The 25100-nt window shown below is 37.2% G+C and overlaps 1 protein-coding gene across 1 annotated transcript in view; it reads left to right on the forward strand.

Moving 5' to 3' along the window:
* The window catches only part of ADAMTS20 (ADAM metallopeptidase with thrombospondin type 1 motif 20), a 169909-nt gene extending 151317 nt beyond the window's left edge, over positions 1–18592 (forward strand). Inside the window, exons 32-39 of the mRNA XM_036301604.1 lie at positions 1413–1613; positions 2269–2398; positions 2600–2694; positions 2781–2875; positions 3423–3556; positions 7113–7204; positions 14984–15088; positions 17280–18592. Of these exons, the coding sequence (XP_036157497.1) occupies positions 1413–1613; positions 2269–2398; positions 2600–2694; positions 2781–2875; positions 3423–3556; positions 7113–7204; positions 14984–15088; positions 17280–17369 (942 nt within the window). The 3' untranslated portion in view covers positions 17370–18592. The remainder of the gene's footprint in view (positions 1–1412; positions 1614–2268; positions 2399–2599; positions 2695–2780; positions 2876–3422; positions 3557–7112; positions 7205–14983; positions 15089–17279) is intronic.
* The last annotated feature ends 6508 nt before the right edge of the window (positions 18593–25100 follow it).

The raw sequence follows: 25100 nt of genomic DNA on the forward strand, positions 1-25100 counted from the left end.
AGGCATGTGCCTTTGACCGGAATTGAACCCGGGACCCTTAAGTTCACAGGCTGACGCTCTATCCACTGAGTCAAACCAGCTCAGGCTGACAGTTAACTTTTTATTGCATGTCAGACATTATAAATTTTACTATTTTAGCTACTGGGTAATTTTTATTCCTATTCATATATTTTGACCTTGGCTCTAGAATGTATTTATTCTGTCTGGATGCAGTTTGAGCCTTTCTTATCTCACTCTTAAGCTTTGTCACATCAGACCAGTGCATTGTTTATTTAATTTATTTCCCTCTACTGTGCCAAGACCCTTCTGAGTGTTCTACTTATTATAGAATACATGTATGTAAGATTTTCCAGTCTGGCTAGAGGGACCAGACTATATTTGGTCCCATGTGAGTACAGATACAGTAATTTCTATGTCTTTTGATTGGTTCATTCTTTGACCTCAGGTGGTGTCCTCACATGTATGTACACACTGGTCAGTACTCTGCTATTTTCTAATTAATGTCTTTTATTTCAAGTGAGAACTCTCACATATGTTTTATTTCTCCAAAGCTGCACCTATTGGGAGAAAATTTTTCATTCAATTAAGATAGTCTTAGTAGTGTAATGGGAAAAAACCAAAACAGGCACCATAACTAGACAATCTAGCCTGGATATGGATCCTTTCTATTTATTAGTACAACTCTGGGAAAGTTATATAATGTCTCTGAACCTTTTTAAACTCATCTGTAAATGAAGCTAATGAATAGGATTTGTGTGGGTATAACATTGTATAGTGTGTGTATGTATATTTAAATATTTACTAGAGGCCCTGTGCATGAAATTTGTGCACTGGATGGGGGGATCTCTCAGCCTGGCCTGCCCCTTCTCACAGTCCGGCAGCCCTCAGGGGATGTCCTACTGATGGGGAACAGGCCTAAGCCGCAGTCTGGCCTCGCTCTGCGAGAGGCAACTGGCCGATCAGGAGAAGGCATCGCCCCCATCACCCCTTCGCTGCTCCTGCCTCTGGCCTCCCTCTGCAGGAGGTGACCCTGCGATCAGGGGAAGGTGACATCCCCATCACATCTCTGCTGCTGCCACTGCCAGCCATGAGGCTGCCTGAGCCTCATCCAGCCCTCATTGTCTGAGCCTTGGGCCCTTGAAGCAGCAACAGCCATTGGCGGCTTGCCAGAGCCCCAGGCCAGCCCTGGGCAAGCAGCAGCCACCATCACATCCCCAATGCTGCAAGTCCCTGCCCACCTGCTGCACATGCAGCCTGCTGATCAGTTGTTACTGTGACGGTGTCCCGAACAATTTACATATTACCCTATTATCAGATAGATGTGTGCTTACACGTGTGCACACGCACACCTGGTGAATATTAGGCCTGGTTAAGCTTAAGGATATCTTCTCCCCCTGGAAATTATTTTTCAGTGCGCTGGTAACTGTGGATTTAGTTACCGACAAAGGATTACATATTGCATTGAGATTCGGTCTACTGATAGATATAAGTTCCATCAGCTTTGGCCTATAGACTATCGAGAATGCCCTGTGCTGCCTTCACCACAGACTTACAAATGCAATCTAAGGAGCTGTTTGCACATGGCCACTTGGAAAGTTGGAAAATGGAGCAAGGTCAGTATATAATTATGAATTTAAAATCTTCTGAATGAGACTTTCTAGGTGTGGATGCCTGTGCAGCTGCATGTCTAACTCGATCCCAGAATTGTTTCATACCCCTGTTGTCTAAAAACCACTTACTTTGTCAGTTACTTGTATAAATATCTTATCTCTTTTTCTATGCTTACTATAACCTACTTATATCTATTCCTCAGAAAGCCTTGCACAGTGACTTGCATTTTTAGTAGATACTTAACCAATGAATATTTTAAGTGAAGTAAATAAATCTAACATGTGAGTAATAAACGTTACTTGCACTATAATCCATTTCCAATTTAATGGATAGAAAGCAAGTAAATATTGCTTTCCAAGCAGCATATATAACAATGAAAACAAACTAAGTAGTCTTAAAAACCAACATTAATAATGTTTGTCAAGTATTTATAATATAATGTTGATATAACTATATGACATAAATGAAAAGAAGCCAATAACTGAGAAATAATAAATTCCTCCCATCTGTGACTGTCCAGTCTATAGGGTATTTTTGTATTTGCAGTAAGTCTAGTCACTATTGTGTTCTAAAAGGACCTAGTCTGAGAGGCGATATGGATTGACTGGCCTTAGTACCCATTATACACTTTACCTTCAAATTTTACTCTGTTCACAGTGCTCAGTGACTTGTGGAGTGGGGGTAATGGAGAGAAGAGTGGAATGCATGGCTGAAAACGGTTGGTCCAGTGACTTATGTTTAAAGCGTTTAAAGCCAGATGCTCAAAAGAAATGTTACGTCAATGACTGTAAGTAATGGACTTTAAAAATCTACCTAGTGTTCCTAAGAGTTTTAATTAAAATTCTGAAAATAAGTATTTGCTGTAATCATATGCTACACAAAATGAAGTGCCTATTTTTTTTGCATAATATTTGCATGATTGAGTTAAATTCATGCTGTGTTTTTAATTTGTTCATTGTTGATAAGTTGTATTCACTCATCCTTGAAGGCAAAACATTTACCAGCTGCAAAGAAATCCAAGGGGAAAACAACATTACCAAGGATGGTGACTATTACCTTAACATTGAGGGAAGAATAATAAAGGTATTGTGAACACAGTTCCTACTCGACTTTAACACTGACCATTGACTTTGGAAAAAGTTTTCTAGGTGTTTGCATTTTCCCTTTAGGTTTATTGTGCAGATATGCACTTGGAGGACCCCAAGGAATATATATCATTGGTCAAAGGTGAAGAAGACAACTTTTCTGAAGTGTATGGTTTTAGGTATGAGATGTGTCTTTGGCTTATCAGTGCATTTTGCATGGTCCTTCAAGATTATTTTTATGGTCCTTCAAGATTATCAGAAGTTCCAGCAGTTAGAGTGATACTTGAATAGCTTGCAAGTGGGACAAGTAATTCAAAAGCAGGTGGACATATTAGAGTCCAAGTTAGGTGTTGTCCATGCCTGTTTAAGCCCAAAGACTTGAGTATGAGCATGTACTCATAGAGAGATAGGCTAAGAAGGATACTGTGGGTGAGCAGTGGGAGAACAGAGAAGGGGAGAATTTAAGAGCTATGTGTATTTTCATAGAAATCATATTACTTCCAGTAACAAAAGCGAAGAGAACTAGAGCTGGGTTATTTTTCCACCGGTCTTGAATTTCCCATTGATAATTTCATATGTTAACCTTGAGTGATTTTTACTTTTCTCATTTAACTGTAGACATTGTCATATTGAAGAGTGTATCTTTTACCTTCCACTTCCAAAGTTTACCTACATTGTGGGATGATAGCTGTATCTAATAATAAAAATATTCTAATGTGGTTACAGACTACAAAATCCATACGAATGTCCTTTTAATGGAAGTAGGAGGCTAGACTGTGAATGTACAAATGACTACCTGGCTGCTGGACACACAGTTTTCAGCAAAATAAGAATTGATCTCACTTCTATGCAAATTAAAAGTAAGTACTGGATCTCTATTTGTAAAATGAAAAGCCTCCCTTTGCCAATGAAAGTCCAACAGTATGCTGGTATGTAGAATAGCTAGCGTATAGCAGACACCCTAGCATTGGGCAATAGTTACTTAAATTGATTTTTAAAGTTATTAGCCATAAACTTCCTCTTCAATGACATGGGCTGTGGGGACCTTAGTAAAAATGTAGTGGTAATGATAGGATATACAGTGTCCTTCCAAGATATGACCCTCTACCTTCAAATTCCCCATTACATTAGGGATAAAGTTAATATCTCAACATAATTATGTAAAACTTTTTGTAGGGCTTAAAGTACCTTCAGATTACAATTTGTAAAGCATTTTTCTATAGAGTTTCTCATTTAATATTTTTAACAATTAGTTAAGGCAGAATTGCATCACACTGTTGCAAATGATGCAATTAATTCCTATTCACAGATCCCAGACTATGGACCTGCTGCCTTTTAGGAAGCAACTTATAGTATGGTCAAGTCCAAACAGATTAATGAAACCTAATAGACAATGAGCAGCCGGCCATCCTGGAGGTTGCATACCTATAGGAAAAGACAAATAAGTTAGTTTTAGAAGTTAAAACTAGATCACAATTGAATCACCAGTGCCTAGCACAGTGCATACGCCATAGCAAGAAACAATGTTTTTCGTGATAGGAATGCATGAATACATAATCTCTAAGCCACAGTCAGATGATAATGACTAGTATTAGTAGTAATAATGACTAGCATTTACTGAAAACCCACCATTACTGCCATAGGAAAGTGCTATACTGTTATGGTTATGCTCATGAACTCTGGAGTTACACTGGGTGGAAATTCTTTGCATCCACTTACCCGTTTTGTGACCTTGGACATATCTCTTTAAATCTAAATTCCCTTAAAGTGAGTAAAACCCTCTTAGGTTTTTTTTTCCCCTTTCTTTTTTCTCTGCTTTTTTATTTCTCCCTCCTTCTGCCACCCACCCCTTTTTTGAGGGAGGTGGGGAGATAGTGGGATTAAGAGATAATTCTTGTAAAATTCTGAGCAAATAGCCTTGCATACAGTAAATGCTCTATAAATAATAATTATTAATGATGTACTAGTATGTGTGTCAGGTAATTAGCATTACTGAGCACATAATGGGCACTCAGTAAGTTAGTTGCTGTTTAGTAAGATGCTGGTTTTCATTAGTTTATCAAGCAAACATGCATTTTGCCAGGCATTGGGCTAGGCCCTGAGGATACAATGTTCAATGTCTACATTTTTAGATTCCTGGTCTGTCTTTTCCTTCTTCAAACTTGTGTGACAAAAACCCAGTCTTGACTAAATTACACCTTTCACCCACTCTGCACTTGCACCATACATCTTCCAGGTGGCAAATAATACACTGTCCCCATGGATGATCTCACTTTAAACACTGACTACTGAGCTCACATGGACCCTTCATGCTGCTAAGTAATCCCACTGCACTTCCCTAGTTCATCCCCTCCCCCCATCTCCTAAATGTCTCACTCACATATTCTCTTCTAGCTTCAGACTTCTACAACTTCTAATACTCCTCTCTAGTCACTCATTGCCAATGATCTTGCTTCCTATCTCGCTGAGGAAATAAGAGCCCGAGGGAATTTCCTCTAGCTACCACCGCCACATCTACTAACCTACCCAAATGTTCACCTACAGACTTTGCCTTCTATCCTGGTTACTGTGGAGGAACCACTCCCACTTCTAGGGAAGGCCACCCTCTCTACTTGTGTTCTAGACTCATCACTTTGTGTCTATGCAAGAACATCATTTCAGCAAACTTTCTTTTCTCTCTTACATCACCAATTCTTCATCCATTTCATAAATCCAGTGAAAAATTCTTGGTTTTCATCTAACTTGATCCATCAGCGGCATGTAGCTTTCAGGATACTACACTCTCATTGTTTTGTTCTATTCTGGCCACTCTTTCTCACTATTTCTCAACTTGGCTAATTACTCTTCATCAGCCACAATACTGAGTATGAAAGAATTTCAGGACTCAGTCATTCCCTTAGGGATCTGATTCAATTTATAGATTTCAAATACCACCTATTAGATGACAGCCCCAAATATTTATCTTCAATCTGGACCCTGAATGCCAATATTATACTGCCTATTCAGCAAATCCATGTCTAATAGGCATCTCAGACTCAATGTTAATCTCAAACTGAACTTTCAATATTTCTCTTGAACCATTCCTATCCCAAATATTTACCATTTCAATAAGTAGCAACTATAATTTTCTAGTTATTCTAGCTAAAACCTAATAACATCTTTAAATCCTCCCTTTCTCTCACACATACAAGCAATCCATCAAATTCTATCAAGTGACTCTTCAACAAACCTGCTGCTGTGGTTTGAACTGTGTCCCCAGAAATTCATACACAATAGGTTCTCGTGATTTGGTAACAGCTGATTCCAGCACACCATGGGAGGCCTTATTGCTTTGGAAACTGTCCTTGGAGATATGATCATATTTCCATAAATGCTACCTTTAGGGGTTGCCATCATGGTAGCATGCAATAATCCTGCAGTCCTCTTGAAAAGTGAAGTGATTCAAAATACATTAGTGGAGGTGAGAGCCACTGACTGGATGACCATTGGTTGGGATATTATCTAAATGACTCAAGCATGAATAAGCGATTAGACCAGCTGACCTTTAGCAAGTGTGTGTATATATATGTGTATATATTTATATGTATGTATATATGTATACATATATATATCTATATCTATATATATAATTTGGTCTATAAACACGCATGTGTTGCTTTGTAATAATGTATTTACCTTTAAATATGGTAATCAAAACCTGTAATTTTTGCTCCTGACCTTACTTTATCTATCTTAGATATTCACTATGATGTACAATATAATAAAGCACTTAGTTTAAAAAACTTCTGGTTCTGCCCGGCCAGTGTGGCACAGTGGTTGAGCATTGACCCATAAATCAGGTCAGGGTTCAATTCCCTGGCAGGGCACATGCCCACGTGTCAGGATCCCCAGTAGGAGGAGTGCAGGAGCCAGCCAATTGTGATTCTCATCATTGATGTTTCTGTTCTCTCCCTTCCTCTCTGAAATCAATAGAAAAATATTTTAAAAAGAAAAATACTTCTGGCTTAGTTTCAGATATGCCTGACATTTTTTAGGGAAATTTATGGGATAAACATTTTTGTATTAAAGAAAAATTATTTGCCCTGGCTGGTGTGGCTCAGTTGGTTGAGCATCATCCTATGCACCAAAGGATCACTGGTTCAATTCCTGGACATGGCAGATGCCCAGGTTGCAGGTTCAGTCCCTGGTTGGGGTATGTGCAGGAGGCAGCCAATCAATGTTTCTCTCTCTCTCTAAAAAAAAAGAAGATATTATTTATTGAAAAGCCTGATCTATAATTGGATAGCATTTTTGCTTAAATTTTTGAATTATAAAATGTATTTAAGAAGATGATATGAATACTATGTTTTGCAATGAAGATTGGAAAACATAAATATAGTGTCTCATTGCTAAAGAGTTTTATATATTGCATTCTAGCTACAGACCTTCTATTTGCTCAGACAGTATTTGGAAAAGCAGTTCCATTTGCCACGGCTGGAGATTGCTACAGTGCTGCCAGATGCCCACAGGTATTTCAGATTTGTTTATTTCTCCCTAACTGTGAAAAAAAAGTGATACTGTTTCCCTTAATTCATTTTCTGGATCATAATATTACAAGAAACATAATAAAAAATTCAGGCTTCCTATATGAACTTTATTTTAAAGGTTATAGTAAGCTTTAGAGGATTTTTACCAATGTTGGATTTGTTTGAAAGGTGTAAAACAAGAGTTTTAAGTTGTTCAGTTCCTATTTCTTCTTCCATGATGCTTTATTATTTTTAATCTTTCCACTAAGTCCATGGAAATGAATGGACATATAGTATAAGGAATGGATCACAAGCATGTGACTTTCAACACCGCTGCTAACATCACTCATAGTGACCTGGGTCTATAACTTACCAGAATAACTTTCTATCGTCTGTGGAATAGTACATTTCCATGTCTTTACTCTTTTTTAGGCCTTCATTTCCGGAGTTCTCTATACACACCCTTCCATGTTATCTGTGATTTCCAGAATAGAGTATGCTTTCTAGAAAACAACATACTCATTTTTTAAAATGTGAACAACATTTTTATGATAAGACTAGAGGCCCAGTGCATGGATTTGTGCACCAGTGGGGTCCCTTGGCCTGGCCTGTGGGGATCAGGCCGAAACCAGCTCTCCCACATCCCCAAGGGGTCCCAGATTGCGAGAGGGTGGTTCTTGGGTGACACACCTCAGAATCAGGCTCCCTCCTCTCTGGTTCCACATGTGTCATCTGAGAACCACAGCTGACATAGCTCAGCAGCTCCTGCATTAAGCGTCTGCCACCTGGTGGTCAGTGTGCATCATAGCTACTGGTCGGAGTGTCATAGCTACCCATTGGACAGTTGAAAGGTTGCTTAGGCTTTTATATATAGATGGAGAGATATAAAGCTTATACGAATATAGCATTGTTAGGTAGATTTCTAACTAATTTTAAAAAATCATGCACAAGAGGTAGTAATTATAATTGAAGATATCATATTGAAGAAAAGTAGCTAATGGTTTGTCATAGCTCTCTATTCTTAGAATTGGCTATTCACAGTTCTCATCACTGACACAGAAGGTATGCTTATGTTAGAAAGAAAGGGCATTTTCTATGTTAGAGAAGAAAACTTAAAGGAGATAAAAAGACACTAGCTCTATGGACTGACCCAAATAAGGTTGCAATAAATACATATGTCTTGGGTCCAGAAATGCAAATTGAACTTGGCAATGTCCTATGAAAGACAGGTGTTTATTCAAGCACCATAAGTTCATTATAACTCATGTAGAACATGGAATGATTTCTAAACAACCTAATATAATCATAAGGTACCAAAAAAAAATATTGAGACCAAAATGTCATTTGTACTTGTCAATGAAATATTATATTTATTTTTAAATTTCTGTTGGGAAAAGTAAATTTTTACTCTAAGAGTAGGAGGTGGAAACCAGGGGGGCAAAAGAGGGTTTAAATCATGTCACATAAGGAAAATGAAAAGGGTGACCAGGAAAGGAGTAGAACGTTATAACTGTCTTTAAATAATTAAAGAGATCCATGAAACAGGTCAGTGTGTGTCACTTCAGGAGATGTTAGTAGGGCAGCAGATTCCAGCTCAAGATAAAGAAGGCTTTTGACTGGGAGGGTTCCCATAAAGAGACCCCGCCCCCCAAATCTGAGGCACAAATCACTAATCTTTGCCTATATTTTTATAAATCAATCTGGAATACTACAACCTTGCTGAACTCATTGTTTAATTGTAATAGTTTTTTATTGGATTCCTTAGGATTTTCTATATACACAGTAATGTTATTAAGAAATTAAGATAGTTTTACTCTTTTCTTTGCAATCTGGATGCCTTTTATTTCTTTGTCTTACCTCATTGCTTTAACTAAAACTCCAATACAGTGTTGAATAGAAGTAGTGAGAGTGGACATCCTGTCTTGTTTATGATTTTAGGGGGAAAGCATTTAGTCTGTCATAAAGTCTGTTGACAGTTCTTTTAATATAGGGATTTACAGCTACACAATTTCAGTTCTTTCACTGCATCCTTGAAGTTTTGATATGCTGTGTGTTTATTTTCATTCATATTTTCTATTATCACTTATATCTTCTTTGACCCATTGGTTATTCATGAATTTCCCAAATTTCCTTCCGTTACTGATTTTTACTTTCATTCCACTGTGGTTGGAACACACCAATTCTGTGTATGTAGAGATCTGGCCCACTTCTCAGGGTTAACATCCCCACTCTATAATCAGGCTACTAGGTCACAGTAACTCCTATATTCTTAGCTTGTCCTCAGCATGGAACCACTTCCCTAACAATTAATTCCCTAAGAGTTACTTGAGTGGGGATGACTCAGGCCTTGTGCTTTTGGACTGCCCTGCCTAGAGGTAGCTTTTCTGTACTGTGGGTAAGGACTGAGTGACAGAAGGGAGCTCAGACTCTCAGCCACTCTTGCCTATACTATATCTTCTGTAGCACAGAGCTGGATGATATGGGAAGTGCTGGTGGCTTGCTTTCTCATGGTGAAAATGCACTTCTAATAGGAATCTGGGGTAAACAAAATCCTGTGTTCTTCGCTGCACCCATCAAGGGTATAACTCTCACTTTGTTGAGGTAGGGGGAGGAGAGGATGGCTCATTGTTCAAATATCACAGAGCCTCACTGTTCTTACCTAGAGTTCATAGATTTTTTTTTGGCATAAATATTTCTCTATTATGTAACCTTAGGACAATTTCCAGAGACTTTAAATGGTTATTGTATCTTATAATTTTTATCATCTCTGGTTATTTAACTGGCTATCTTTTTAAAGGTAGCTAACTTTTCAGAGGAATCTCATTTAATCTATGAGGCTAGTTAGCCATACTCATGTTCATTTTTCTCCTTCCTTACTTCAGTCATACTGGTCTTCCACCCAGCTGGGGACTCCCTGATCTACATCTTCCATTCAGTTCTTTTCCCAGGACTGTCCTTCCCCTTTGAACTCCCCTTTCTGAAGTCTGATACTGTGTCCTTTGGATACCTGTTCTAAAGTCAAGGAGGGTAATATAAAACGTCTAGAATTCTAAACAACCTTTTCCCTCACATATGGATTTTTAAAAATAACACTTCCATTGTGACCCTCTTAAATGGAGAGTATTCATTCTCCATTAGTGAACTTTCCTTATAGGAAATAACAGAAAACTAATTATTATCAACAATATTTCTTAATGAGCATGGAATCTGAATAAGAGGTATTAGCACAATCTGGTTTTAAAATAAGACAGCAATGCCCATTAATTTCTACTGCTATTTTTCCAACTTTCATGTAACTGCATTTCCCCCCTACAATATCTTGAGAAAGTTAAATAGTTGTAAACTACGTAATGCTAGTTTATAGTTGGAGAAACACAACACTCCATGTTAACAACCTTTCCAATGTTATTGAGAAAGTCAGAGGCAGAACCAGTACAATAAAATACTCTCTGCCCATCAAGGTCAGATGCTTCCCTCACATAGTTCTCTAGCCATTTGTGGAATACAAAACTCAGTTTCAAAATTAGACATTATTGGGCAAAGATATAAGCTGCCAAAAGGAGCTATACTCATTCAGTCTTTATTCAACTGCCTGAGGTTACTGTTACAAAAAATACACACTGCCCTACATTCTTAGAGATGTTCTGTCAAATATATAAACCAGATTCTGTGTTGAGTTACACAGCATTTGCATGGATACTCTCCAGATGTTTGATGTCACAGAAAGAAGTTATTCTGTTTGAGATTCATCAAAACCACATCCTTTGTGTTTGCATATGACAGGGTACCCCAGGACATGAATGCTAAAAAGAGAAGGGACACATATGGCACTCTTTAGGGAAAATAAACTTTGCCACATTGCAATATAAGATGAAGTTTAAGGAGTGTGGTGTGACATTAGAATACATATATCAGAAGCGAAATAAAGTGGTACTTTTTACAGAACCACAAAAATTTTAAAAAGTGTATCTTTTTAGCTGTTTTGTAATTAATATTGATTACATAAGAGCAAGAGAACCATATTCAGCCAATGCCGGTGGATCATGGCCAGCATTCATTTTGAGTATTCAGAACCCATTGTAAAGTATTTTGAACCTGTATTCTTTATTATCAGAGTGTAGATCTAACCTTTTAATTATATTATTTAGATCTCCTTTCTCATTCTTTTTGCTACTAGATCTGTTTTGTTACTAAAAGTGATATATTAAAATTTCCCATTATTAGGTTGTTTTTATTTTGTGAATCTCTTTGCTTTAAGTGTCTATCACATAGTGTGTAGTTGGGTTTTGTTTGCAATCCAATTGGAAAATATTTTTCTTTAAATAGATGTCATATCCATTCGCATTAAATACATTTTTAATAATGTGCAATAAAATTGCCTTTTTTTGGTATACAGTTTTAACATACTAGTATGTACAGATTCATGTTACCATCACCATAATCACAATATAGAACAGTTCCCTCCCACCTTACTCCTGGTAAACTCTGTTGCTATAGTTTTCCCTTTTCTAAAATGTCACACAAATGTCATAGAAATAGAATCCTACAGTATGTAACTTTTTGGGATTGGTATCCTTCACTCAACATAATGTCTTTGCTATCCATCTGTGTTGTTGCATGTTATCAATAATTTATTCCTCTTTAATTGCTGAGAACTATTCCATTATATGGACATTGTATAGTTGTCCCACAGTTTGTCCACTCATCCACTGGAAGAAAATGGGTTAACAGTTTTGGAGATTATGAATACACCCGATATGCACATTTGTGTACAGGTTTTTGAACATACATTTTTATTTCTCTAGGGTACACACCTATGAGTAGGATTGTAGGGTTATATGGTATGTGTATGTTTAACTTTAAAGTAAATTGAAACACTTTTATAGAGTAGCTGTACCATTTTGTATTCCCAGCAGCAAAGACTAAAGTGCCTGCTGCTTTGCTTCCTTGTCAGCACTTAGTATTGCCAAGTTTTTTGTTTCCCCGTCTTCAGTGGTATCTCCTTGTGGTTTTAATTTGCATTTCTTTGTTAACTAATGGTGTTAAGCGTATTTCTTGTGTTTGTTTGCCATCTTTATATCCTCCTTGGTGAAGTGTGTGTTCATGTCTTTTGTTCATTTTAAAAATCAGATTGCTTAATTTTGAGAGGTTTTTATAATTCATGATACAAGTCTTTTGTTGGATATGACATTTGCAAATATTTTCTCTTAATCTGAGTCTTATATTTTCTTTCTCTTAAGTGTCTTTCAAAGAAGAAAATTTAAATTTTAATAAAGTCAAATTTATTATATCTTCTTTATGGGTTATGTATTTAGTATCATATTTAAGAACTTTTTGATTAACTCAAAGTTACAGAGATTTTTTTTTCTATATTTTGTTTTACATTTAGACCTGTGATTGATTTTGAAATCCGAGAGGGTTTTTGAATATAGACATCCAATTATCCTAACACCATTTGTTGAAAATACAATTAATTGTCTTTCCACTTTTGTCAAATATCAATTGACATATTTATAAGTATCTATTTCTGGACTCTCTATTATCTTACATTGATCTACATCTCTCTCTTCTCGTTAGCACTGTCTTGGTTATAATACCTTTATAATGAGCATTAAAATAAGGCAGTGTGGGTCCTTCAACTTTATTCTTTTTAAAAATTTGTGTAACTTTTAGTTTTTGTCATTCCTTATAAATTTTTAAAATCAATTATTCATGCTTTAGCTGGTTTGGCTTAGTGGATAGAGCGTCAGCTTGCGGACTGAAGGGTCCCGGGTTCCACTCCAGTCAAGAGCATGTGCCTGGGCTGTGGACTTGATCCCCAGTAGGGGGAGTGCAGGAGGCAGCTAGTCAATGATTGTCTCTCATTATTGATGTTCTATCTCTATCTTCCTCTCTAAAATCAATACGATATTTTTACAAATCAATTTACATTACATGTATAGGTCTAGATCCCATTTGCAATAAAATACATACACATTTTGAAATTGTAAAACAATGATGTAATGAGCACACATGGACCAACACATCAAAGAAGTGAAACAAAGTAAAACTTGCATCTACCTGTATATTTCTCCTCTAGCTTATATCCGTAACTACTTTTTTCTTTGGTGGAGCCAATTACTCAAAGGCAAATATTTCACATTCTTAAATTCCTGGTTCTTTTGAATTGGCTATCAGAATTCTACTTCTTTAATATTTTTTATTTTGTACATTCAGTTGATGCACCATATTATAGTAGTTTCAGGTGCACAACAGAGCCATTAGATGTTTATATAACTTACATTGTGATCACCGATAAGTCCAATTCTCATCTGACATCATACCTAGCATTTACAATTTTACTATTTCCTATGCTGTACCTTACATCCTTATTACTCTTTTTATATCTGGCAACCGTTAGTTTGTTCTGTTTCTATGAGTTTGTTGGTTTTTTTTTATTCCACATATAAGTGAAATAATATGGTTATGAAATAAGTTTTCTTTGGAAATTATTAAATCAAATAATTTCTGTTATGGAGAAATTCTCCATGTTATCATTGTATTAAAATGTATTTGAATCTCTATTTTGGTTTTTAAAGAAGATTGCTTAGAAAACTAAATCAATGAAGTAATTTATATGTATTTGTTTTTTAGCAATAGTATTAATTCATATTATACATATATTTAAAACGCATTTAGCCTTTCATTCACATAATATAACCCCCAGTGTGTTTTTAGTCTTGCTTAAGATTCATGAGTCTTATCCACGGGATATTGTGATGTGACCCCAGAATGTCTTAATATCTGTATGTGTATTGAACATTGGCAGCAGTAGTACTTAGCGTTAAGTACTACTTTTCAGTGTATAATTCTGTATTGCAAGATCATGTAAATGTGACAAATTTTATGCATTTTCTCAATTAAAGTTTAAATATTAATGGAGATAGTCTGAAATATTTTGACTTCATTGGTTCTGTTTCTTGAAAAGAATTAGATCATACAGCCACTAGGGGGCTCACACACCACATGTGTAAATCGTGTGGCATCACCTCCACATACACTTGGGGTACTTACAAAGGACGTAATAGCTGGGACAATAATACCACATTCAGTTGTTTTGTGTGGTGGGTTAGGGCCTAATATTCTTAACACCAAAGGCACAGTAACAGAACATTCGTCAAACCAGGCGCAACTTATCGGGGAAGTTAGCAACTAGAGGTCAGAAACTGCACCTGGAGAAATGGTCCAGTCTGGTGCCCGTCCCACTGCCAGGACTGGCCTGTTGCTGCAGGAACACTGGCTCTCTCTGTCATGTCTTAGAGTCCGAGGGTTGGACAGATTTACTTGTGCACAAACAACATTATGCGGTATTAACTCACTTGTCTCAATTTAAATTTGTTTTTTTTTAAAATATATTTTATTGATCTTTTACAGAGAGGAAGGGAGAGAGATAGAGAGTTAGAAACATCGATGAGAGAGAAACATCGATCAGCTGCCTCCTGCACACCCCCTACTGGGGATGTGCCCGCAACCCAGGTACATGCCTTTGACCGGAATCGAACCTGGGACCTCTCAGTCCGCAGGCCGACGCTTTATCCACTGAGCCAAACCGGTTTCGGCTTAAATTTGTTTTTTAGCTGGTTCATTTTCTTTAGAGCAAGGTTGTGTTAATATTCTTTCATTTTATAAAGGAAAACCCTTAGAAAGCCCTTATATAATTCACATTCAGGTGTTTCCAATCAAGAGCATCCTTGAATATCTGATAATGTTCATCTATTTTTATTTTGTTTTGTTTACATCCAGGGGCGGTTCAGCATTAACTTGGCAGGAACTGGGATGAAGATATCCAGCACTGCCAAGTGGCTGGCTCAGGGCAGTTACGCCTCTGTCGTCATCCACAGATCACAAGTAAGTCCTGCTGGGCCGGGAGGCCTTTCTGAAATACATCTATGCGGTGTACTTGCATGAAAGGGCCTCTACCTCAGTGTAGAGTTACTAGTATATGAGGTTGGTGACTGCATTGTTGCATATCATGGAATCTAACATTAATTTATGAAATTTATGGGATAGGGTTCATTTTTATGTATGTACATAAGTAGGTTTTATATAAACATATAAATTCTTGTACAGGCTACAGATATCTGAGCATGAAATAATAATGTCAGGGCATATAGATTTTATCCAGCTCAAGTTTAGGGCTAATGACTTGAAAGGCAGGTACTTCAGAAAGAGGTAGTGCTTTTAACTTTAATGGTTTGTAGGTTTTAATATTTCAGAGTGAGAGGTAAGTTTTTGGTTTATTTATATCACTGCTTTGATTTAGTGATGGGATGGTGCTACAGCCATTTGTCATTTAACAACATAACCTCTATAGTGCTTTCTTTAAGTCTATTTTTATGGTTTTATACATATTTTCCTCTATCTAGAAAACAATGTTATTTGCATTCACCTCTAACACATTCACCATGGGCCAAAAGTAGATTTACGGTTGTTTGGATGAAAAATAATACAAAAATAAACTGTTTCATGTACCCACAACTGTACACCTACTTTTGCCCCACCCTGTACATTCTCTAAAATAGAACCCATTTAATTTTGCTGCTGGTACGATGTACTAGCACATACACTTTAGGAGGTGGTTCCTATTAGAATTACCATGTCTTAGCATGACTCTCTACACAGTAAACTAGCATCTACATTATAACTGTTCCTACCTGTATTGTACATAAATTAACACCATTAATAGCCCCTGCCCACTGTTTTGATTGCTTTCTTTTGATAAGAATGAGTTCTTTTATGCTCCTACTTTTATGAATATTTATAAAGAAAATTCAATTTTTTGATACTATAGAGTTTAAACATTCTATTTCTGAAGAATGAAATTGTTTTCATTAATAAAGAATTAAATTTTTGTTCTGCATATTGGTAAGCAGTAGGCTTTTAAAACATATTTAAAATAAAGAGCTATTTGCATTTGGCATATTTAGGTCTAATCCATTTTGGTAGAAGAATGGGAATAAGTTAATTAAAATATATTCTGAGCAATTGAGCTCAATGAAATATTCTGACCTTATTTATCCATCTTTTAAATATTTTTTGGTTAAACATGAAGACTGAACTCTGGCTGACATCACCAGTAGATATGAATATCTCATACATTCATTCCTTTTGCTTCTATTTAATTCTATTCTAAAGATTAATTAACTGAGAATGTCTACCTTCATCAAAATGTTACACATGAAGGTCTTTCCTGAAATCTGATGTGAAACTGAAACCCAAATATACTTATGGGAATGCAAACACAATAGATTTAACCAAGGTTAGGTTTTTACTTAATCTGGGATAGGAACACATGTAAATTAGAATTTTTACTGCCAGTCCCTTCTTTTCTGCTTACTCAGATTCTTAAGAGTTAAAAAATCTTCTGAAACAAAAGTCAATTTCGAAAACCCCTGATCTCTAAACATCCATCCCAAAATGTTCCAGGAAACCTCCTTCTTTAGGTTAAAAGAAAAACCACAAAAACAACAAAATACCTTTACCTATACCTTTCCAAAAATTCCAGGAGTTTAAACTATTTTTGCCTCATCCAATCAAAATGTTTTCAGTTTTTTGACTTTTGGACTTAAAGATGGAAGGCAGTCTAGAAATAACATCTGTCTTTGTCCTGACCCTGCCTTTCACCCACCTCTGACCATCATTCCTCTGTGAATGGCTTTGCTTTACTAAAAAGGAAAAAAAAAAGTTCTAATTACAGCTTTCAGTCCAATTTCCCCCCACCCCCTTCTATACCTTTCTTCAGGCTGTATTTCTACAAATAACTTTTATTTAGTCGATGAAAATCTTAAACTCACTAAAGCAAATAGATGCCTGGATGAAAAATATGTGGATTGAGATGAGTCATCTAAATTATAGTGTGGTATATACTAATCAAGAAGCTAATATGCATCTCAGGTGGGTTATCTCATGGCCCTAACCACCAATCCTGACATGGCATTTACCTCAAGTGTGATTGTCACAGGAAACCTTGGCTAATTGGCTTTTTCTGTCTTGTGCGTCTATTAGATTCTCCTGTATTTCTGCCTCTTTCTATTTTCAGGATGGAACCAAAGTCTACGGCAGATGTGGAGGGTTTTGTGGAAAGTGTGTTCCTCACCTGACGACTGGCCTCCCGATTCAAGTGATCTGAGCATTCAGAAGTGAGAAGTGTGTCCCAAAGAGGAGATAGTCTTTGAACCTGCCAATAACCGGTGCTCATTTCTTTCATCTTCCCTTCCTGAGATTTCCGTGTCCAAAAGGTCTGTGACTTTGTTTAGGGTGCTCACCAGGGAGTCAAATCCCCACTTAATTTTTTCAAGGCCTTCAACTTAATAGGTATATAACTCTAATCAGGATATTTTTTATAGAAGTACTTATTTATGGTGGAATATACAGGGATGTCTGGATGAATTAGACCAAGATAATATTGCAGTTAACAGCTTGGACTCAACCACAGTTAAACCTATAGACATACATGCAAACCTCTACTCAGTATTCTACTGTACAATGAAATGTTTGCTCTACTTGTTAAGTGGAAAATGAACTTATTTAAAACTACCATGAACATTATTTCATGTCAGGTGAAAAGTAGTAAATCAATAGTTACTTTGAAAAAGTACATAGCCATTATACTTACTGATACAGCATAGATACCTTGTTTTATATTCCTTTAATTGTCAATTATGGTGCTTCAAATTTTAAAAATCCTAAAAATGTGTGCTTGGGTTAAATACTAAATAACTTTTGTGGGTATAATACAAAAGAAGGTATAATATAGTAGAATTTTAAAACACCTACCTCTAATTTAATGTGTACGCTCTCTATGTCTTTATAACTCTCACATGTATATATCTACTCTTAAAAAGCTATTTTCTCAAAGTTTATACTGTATTTTATTAAACAAATACAGAAGTGAGAATTATTGAAATTTTGAAGATTCAATAAACAAAATTATTTTTACATGTGCAAAATTTTTATTAGAGATGTTCATGTTAAGAGATGTTCATGTTATTTTATACCTAAGATTTCTCAAAGCCAGAACATAAACATAGTAAAAATTAACTATCCTTGGACAAATTCTCAGGTATTAAATTTTTTCAGGTGGATAATTGTGTATTATATAATAATGTGGTTTTTAAACTAATCATAGACAAATAATATTTTTATATGGAAACCTACTCTGTAAAACAAAACTGAATCTACTAATAGAATTTTATCAGTTAATAATAGATTAATTTTACCCACAAAGTTTTCCCCCAAACATTTATTAGAGGTATATTGTACCATATAAGGTACTAAAGCAATTTTGTGCCAATGTGGCTAAACATTTAGGGATCTCTGTATCAGAAATAAAGTATTTTGCACTATGTGCCTTAAATCAGTTACAAACATTAATATGAAATGTGTAACATTTGCTATAAATGTTTTCATTCATAATTAAAATCTTTAAATTTATAAACATTTAAATAATAAAAAATATTTGTTATACATTAACACCATGTTTTCATTTTCCTTTAAGAATCCTTCACTAAAAATGTCTGTGAATCTAAAATTACTTCATAAATTCTATGGAATTTTTAATTGAAATTATTGCAGTTGGGGTGGAAACAGCCGTTCACCCTTCTGACGGCAAAAGGAACATGGGCAGGAGGCTGACAGAAACTTGCAATACCTTTACAAGCTTCAATTCAAACAAGGGTTACCACTGTATTCATATATAATGGGCAAGAAAGTATACTATATCTATTACATATAGTTATTTGTTTGCCCCAGGAATATATATATATATATATATATATATATATATATATATATATATATACCCTTAACCTATCAATCACAATATATGTCAAGTGTTACAAACTCCGAGTATATTTTCATACAAATTTTTGCTTCTCAAGTGTCTTTTAAAATTTCTTTCCCTCTTTATTCTTTCTTATAGATCTGAGTTTCTATTATTTCTTATAGTGTGAGTTGGCTGGCACAAATCCAGCTTTCATTTATCAAAATGTCCATAATTCACCTTCACATTTTTAAACTTTACCTATAAATGTTGACATAATTTAAAGCTTACAAAAAATTGCAAGAATAGTATAAATAGCTACCATATGTCTTTTAGCTGGAATCACGAATTTAACATTTTGTCACATTTGCTACATCATTCTCTTTTTTTATATGTGTACTTGAGGCCCGATGCACGAATTCGTGCACGTGTGGGGTCTCTCAGGGGGGCCTGCGGGGATCGGACTGAAACCCACAGTCCAACACTGCCTGCAGCTTCTACCTGCCACTCCCGGTCATCCCAGCCCCATTGTGCCTGCCGTGGGCTCATGCCAAATCAGTCCAGACTGGGAGAGGCTCGTACTGCAGGAGCGCTCCCCAGCCATGAGCCCTGTGTCTGGTGCCCTCACGAGGGGAGTGGCCTGTGGGATTGGGCCGAAACCGGCTCTCTGACATCCCCTGAGGGTTCCCAGATTGTGAGAGGGCACAGGCCAAGCAGAGAGACCCCACCAGTGCATGATTGGGGCAGGAAAGGGGCCACGGGAGGGCTCCAGGGTGTGATTGGCCCATCTTGCTCAGTCCCGATCTGCTGGGCCCCAGCAGCAAGCTAGCCTACCAGTCAGAGCATCTTCTCCCTGGTGGTCAGTACACATCATAGTGATTGGTCGACCGGCTGACTGCCCCTGGTGGTCAGTACACATCATAGCGAGTGGTTGAGCAACCTTAGCATATCATTAGCATATTATGCTTTGATTGGTTGAACAGTCGACCGGTCACTGGATGACCAGACACTTAGCATTTTAGGCTTTTATTATGTAGGTTATTATATAGGACTAGAGGCGCGGTGCACAAAAATTTGTGCACTCGGCGGGGAGGGGGGTCCCTCAGCCCGGCCTGTGCCCTCTCACAGTCTGGGATCCCACAGGAGATAATGACCTGCTGGCTTAGGCCTGCTCCCGGGTGGCAGAGGGCAGGCCCAATCCCTAGGTGCAGCCCCTGGTCGGGCTCAGAGCAGGGCTGATAGGGGAGTTGGGGCGCCTCCCCCTGTCATGCACAGAGCAGGGCAATCGGGAGGTTGTGATGCCACCCTCAGTCACATTCAAGGCAGGGTCGATGGGGAGGTTGTGGCGCCACCCCTGTCATGCACAGAGCAGGGCCAATCAGGGGGTTGGGGCGCTGCCCTCTGTCACGCACAGAGCAGGGCCGATCAGGGGGTTGGGGCGCCGCCACTCTCACACTCAGGGCAGGGCCAATGGGGAGGTTATGGCTCTACCCCGTCACACACAGAGCAGGGCCCATGGGGGGGGGGTTGGGGCGCCGCACCCTGTCACACACAGAGCAGGGCTGATCAGGGGGTTGGGGCGCCTTCCCCTGTCACGAACAGAGCAGGGTGGATAGGGAGGTTGTGGCCCCGCCCCCTGTCACACACAGAGCTGCAGGGCGATCAGGGGGTTTGGGCGCTGCCCCCTGTCACGCTGATCCCGGTGCCGGGAGGCCTCGCAGCTCCGCTGATCCCGGTGCTGGGAGGCATATTACCCTTTTACTATATAGGGTAGAGGCCTGGTGCATGGGTGGGTGCCGGCTGGTTTGCTTTGAAGGGTGTCCTGGATCAGGGTGGGGGTCCCCACTGGGGTGCCTGGCCAGCCTGGGTGAGAGGATGATGGCTGTTTGCAGCTGGTCACACATCCTTCAGGCTGGGGGTCCCCACTGGGGTGCCTGGCCAGTCTGGGTGAGGGGCTGAGGGCTGTTTTCAGGCTGAGGGTGACTGAAGCTCCCAACCGCTCCTTTTTTTATTTTTATTTTTTTTATTCTGGGCCAGCTTTAGCTTTGAGGCTTGGCTCCAGCTCTTTGGCCTCCGCTGCTTGAAAGTAGGTTTCTGGCCTTTGCTTACAATGTTGCGATCCTGCTGGCTGCAGCCCGGCGGACTAAAGCAGGTTCCTGGGGTTTTGTTTAGCTTCTATATTTGTTACATAGTTGCTTAGAGTTGTAGCTCAGAGGCCTGCAGCGGCAGGAGGGGAACATTGGAGTCCTCCATCACTGAAGCAAGCAAGCCCCATGTTAGTTTCAAGCTGCCTGGCTGCTGGCCGCCATCTTGGCTGGCAGTTAATTTGCATATTGCCCTTATTAGCCAATGGGAAGGGTAGCGGTCGTACGCTAATTACCATGTTTCTCTTTTATTAGATAGGATAGTATACTTATACACAAACTTATCTATCCACATAGTCTTAATTTGAGAGTTGTTGATTATCGCATGAACTTTTATTCCATAATACTTTAGTATGTACTTAAAAAAGATATTCTCTTGCATAACCATGGTACAATTACGAAATTCAGAAATTTCACCACTTAATTTCTAAATAGACTCAGTTTATTTCAGATAATCCAGTGGTAGGAAAGATGATGGGGTGTCATGGTTAATTAGTCTCCTCTTATATACCATTCTTTCTCAACCTTATATTATTCTACACTATAAATGCTTGACTTTCTCTCAAGTAATAACTCATTGTGACCTCCTCAATAAATATTTCCTGGACGATTCTGTTGGGAATATTTTATTTTAAATTCTTCATGTATTGTTTTCCTTTCTTACATCACTTATTGTTTTCTACCTGGTATGTGATTAGGATTTTGAACATCCATCTTACCTGCTCTCCAAGATGGTTATTTGAGTAAAAACAAGTACTTGCTTAGTTTCGATTTTATGCCCCATACTGAGAGGCACTTTACATCAGGACGTAATTTAATCTTTACAACAACCTTGTGAAGCATCACCATTTTAAAAATCATCTAGAATAATAAAAGCATAATATGCTAATTAGACCAGACGTCCTTCCCGACGAAGCTTAGCAGGCATGGGCCGAGCCCCTTGCACAAATTTCATGCATCGGCTCTCTAGTTTTATATAATGGCAGAAACTTTTTAGCACAGTGCACATCTGTCCAGACACAAAGCCTTACTTTTTACTCAATCATATTCTTCGCTTAATGATGGAAACTATATTACTTTATTCTGAATCTCTCATGGCAACTATCAGTGTTGTCTACACAGTAGAGATTCAATATTTTATTATAAATAAATTAAAATACTTAGCAATTCACTTCCACAGAAGATATATGAAAACATCTATATGAACTATAAGTTAGAGATTTTTGGTGGAATTGATGTTTTTAAAAAATGAAGAGCCATCCCAAGAATATGTTCAGGAAGATAGAAGTATTCCTAGAGAGTTCAATCACGCCCCAGAGTAGGATTTGGGAGGCCAGACTAGAAGTAAACAACAGCCACCATGCATGCTTTTTCTCAAGGAGTAAGTTTAGTAGGCCTACTTTATTTTAAAAAATTTTTTTATTAAATTTATTGGTGTGACATTGGTCAACATATTTTAAATTACTTTAAAAGACTTCACACCTACAAACATTGTTGTAAACACACTATAGAACATTTTTTCAGTGAAAACTCATTCATAACTTAGTACCGCTTTGCTAAATATAAATGTTCTAAGTTGCCACAATCATTTAAAAAGAATAGAATTGGTTTTTATTTATTCTTTGATGTCACACATCAGGATAGGATATATTCTGTGCTATGAAAATCTAGTTATCACTCAATATATTTTGATTTGTAAACACTATTATTTTCAAACACAAATGACTCTTGTTCAATTTTTTTCTAATATTTCAGCTTGTGTTTTAGTTGCCAACTGTCTATTTAAATGTTTTTTTTTTAAAGGTAAATAAGAAGACCCAGTTGTGCATTAGTTTTGTCATTTAAGATGACATGCCTATTTTTGTTACACCATACTTGCCACATTTTTTTACCCCTGTAATGACTCATCTTTATTTGAAACAGGGAAATTTACTTAAAACTGACAACAGTGGCATCTGCTGGCCACTCTTAACTATTCCTCAGTAGGATAAAGAAAAAAATACTGAAAAATATGTTCTCTCCAATTGTCTGAAGCACTTGAGGAGTAACTGTTTGCAATGCAACAGGCAAGCTGTGTTTGTGTTTCCCATATTAATGCTCTAACTGAAAGCATTAATACCCATATATCCATGGCATCGCCTTAGCTCTATCTCTGGCATACAGACCTACAAGTGTTCTTTTCACTACTGCAACCTGCGAACATTCTTGACAATATAAAACCTTTCTCGGTCTCCAGGAGCAAATAGAAAAGTTGTTTTAGTGCCATAGTTTTGGAGGGATGATCTTTATGCTATAAATAGAGGAAACTTGGATTGGGAGCAAGTGCTTGGGGATACCCAGCTTTCTAGACCAAGCACTAATATTAAAGAGTGAAATATTAAACTTTAGGCAGGTTTGTTACCTCAGCTGTAAAATTTGAGATATGAACAAACTTCTAAGGTATTTTTCAGCTCTAAAAGTTTCTATGTATAATTTGTGTCTGGTGCATTATTTTGCATTTACTATTTTTATAGAAATAAAGTTACTTAGTATTCAATCCGAGTAAAACAAAAACAAACAAACAAACAAACAAACAAAACAAAAAAAAACCCAGTTCTTGGAGGGGGCAGATCACCACTCTCCTCTCCAATTTTCCTATACAGAAAGAGTTCAGCTTACCCAACAAAGCAAATATATGCTCCTTTCATAGTTTAATACCTACTGTTTCAGAGTTAAGAAGACCTGAGTTTTTTACACGCTCTGACACTTTCTAGCTGTGAAATCTCATAACAAAACACACAACCTGAACCTCAATATTGCAAATTGTTAAATAGATAGAAGAAAAATGTCCTGCTTACCTTCCCAAAATAAAAATTATGAGGTTAAATGAATGTAAATATGTTTTGTTTAGTAGAAAGTGCCCCATTTTAAATATAGAAAATAGCTTTGAAAGCAATGTAGGCAGTAGAAGGTAGGTTCTGGGGGGTCTAAATTCTAGCTCTTGCTTATGTAAGCTTTGTGACCTTAGGAAAAATCGTTTAATCTTTCTGACAAGCAAACAGTAAAGGATTTCTTCACCAACCACTAAAACAGTTGTACAAGAAACGTTAAAGGGTCTTCTTTATGCAGGAAGTAAAAGGCCATACAGAAATAAAATAAAAGAAAGGAAAAATCTTGCAGGTAAAGGCAAGCATAGAATTAGCACAGTAAATAAGCAACTTAAAAAGCTAAGATGAAGGTTAAAAGACACAAGCAGCAAAATTAACTATAACTATAATAAATAGAGGATACACCCAAATTATATATAAAATGTGACTTTGAAAACACCCAGTGTGAAGGGAGAGTGAAAATATAGTGCTTTCATAATGTGTTTGAACTCAAACACCTACCACCTTAAAATAGACTGCAGTAGATATAAATGGATATATAGGAACCTCATGGCATCCACAAACCAAGAAAATGCCAATAAATAAATAAATAAATAAATAAATAAATAAATAAATAAAAAATCCCACAATAAATAAAGAGAAAAGAACCCAAATAAAATACTACAGAGAACCAGTAAACCAAAAGGAAAGAACTTAAGAGAAGAAGAAAAGAATAGAGAATATAAAAACAACTAACAAAACATCAATAAATACATAGCCTATCAATAATTATTTCAAATATAAATGGACAAAATACTCCAAGCAAAAGACACCGGGTGGCTGAATAGATGAAAAAACAAGGCCCATCTATATGCTGCCTACAAGAGACTCACTTCATTGAAAGACACACACACTGAAAGGAAAGGCATGGAAAAAGATACTCAAGCAAATAAATACAAAAAGAAATCTGGAGTAGCAATACTTGTAAAGAAAACATTGATGGAGATAAAGGGAAAATTTCAAACTATATTACAAAGCTATAATAATCCAAACAGTATGGTACCAGCACATAAACAGACATAGGTCAATGGAACAGAATACAGAGTCCA

The sequence above is a fragment of the Myotis myotis genome, unplaced genomic scaffold (genome assembly GCF_014108235.1).
Source record: "Myotis myotis isolate mMyoMyo1 unplaced genomic scaffold, mMyoMyo1.p scaffold_m19_p_3, whole genome shotgun sequence".
NCBI classification, from domain to species: Eukaryota; Metazoa; Chordata; class Mammalia; order Chiroptera; family Vespertilionidae; genus Myotis; species Myotis myotis.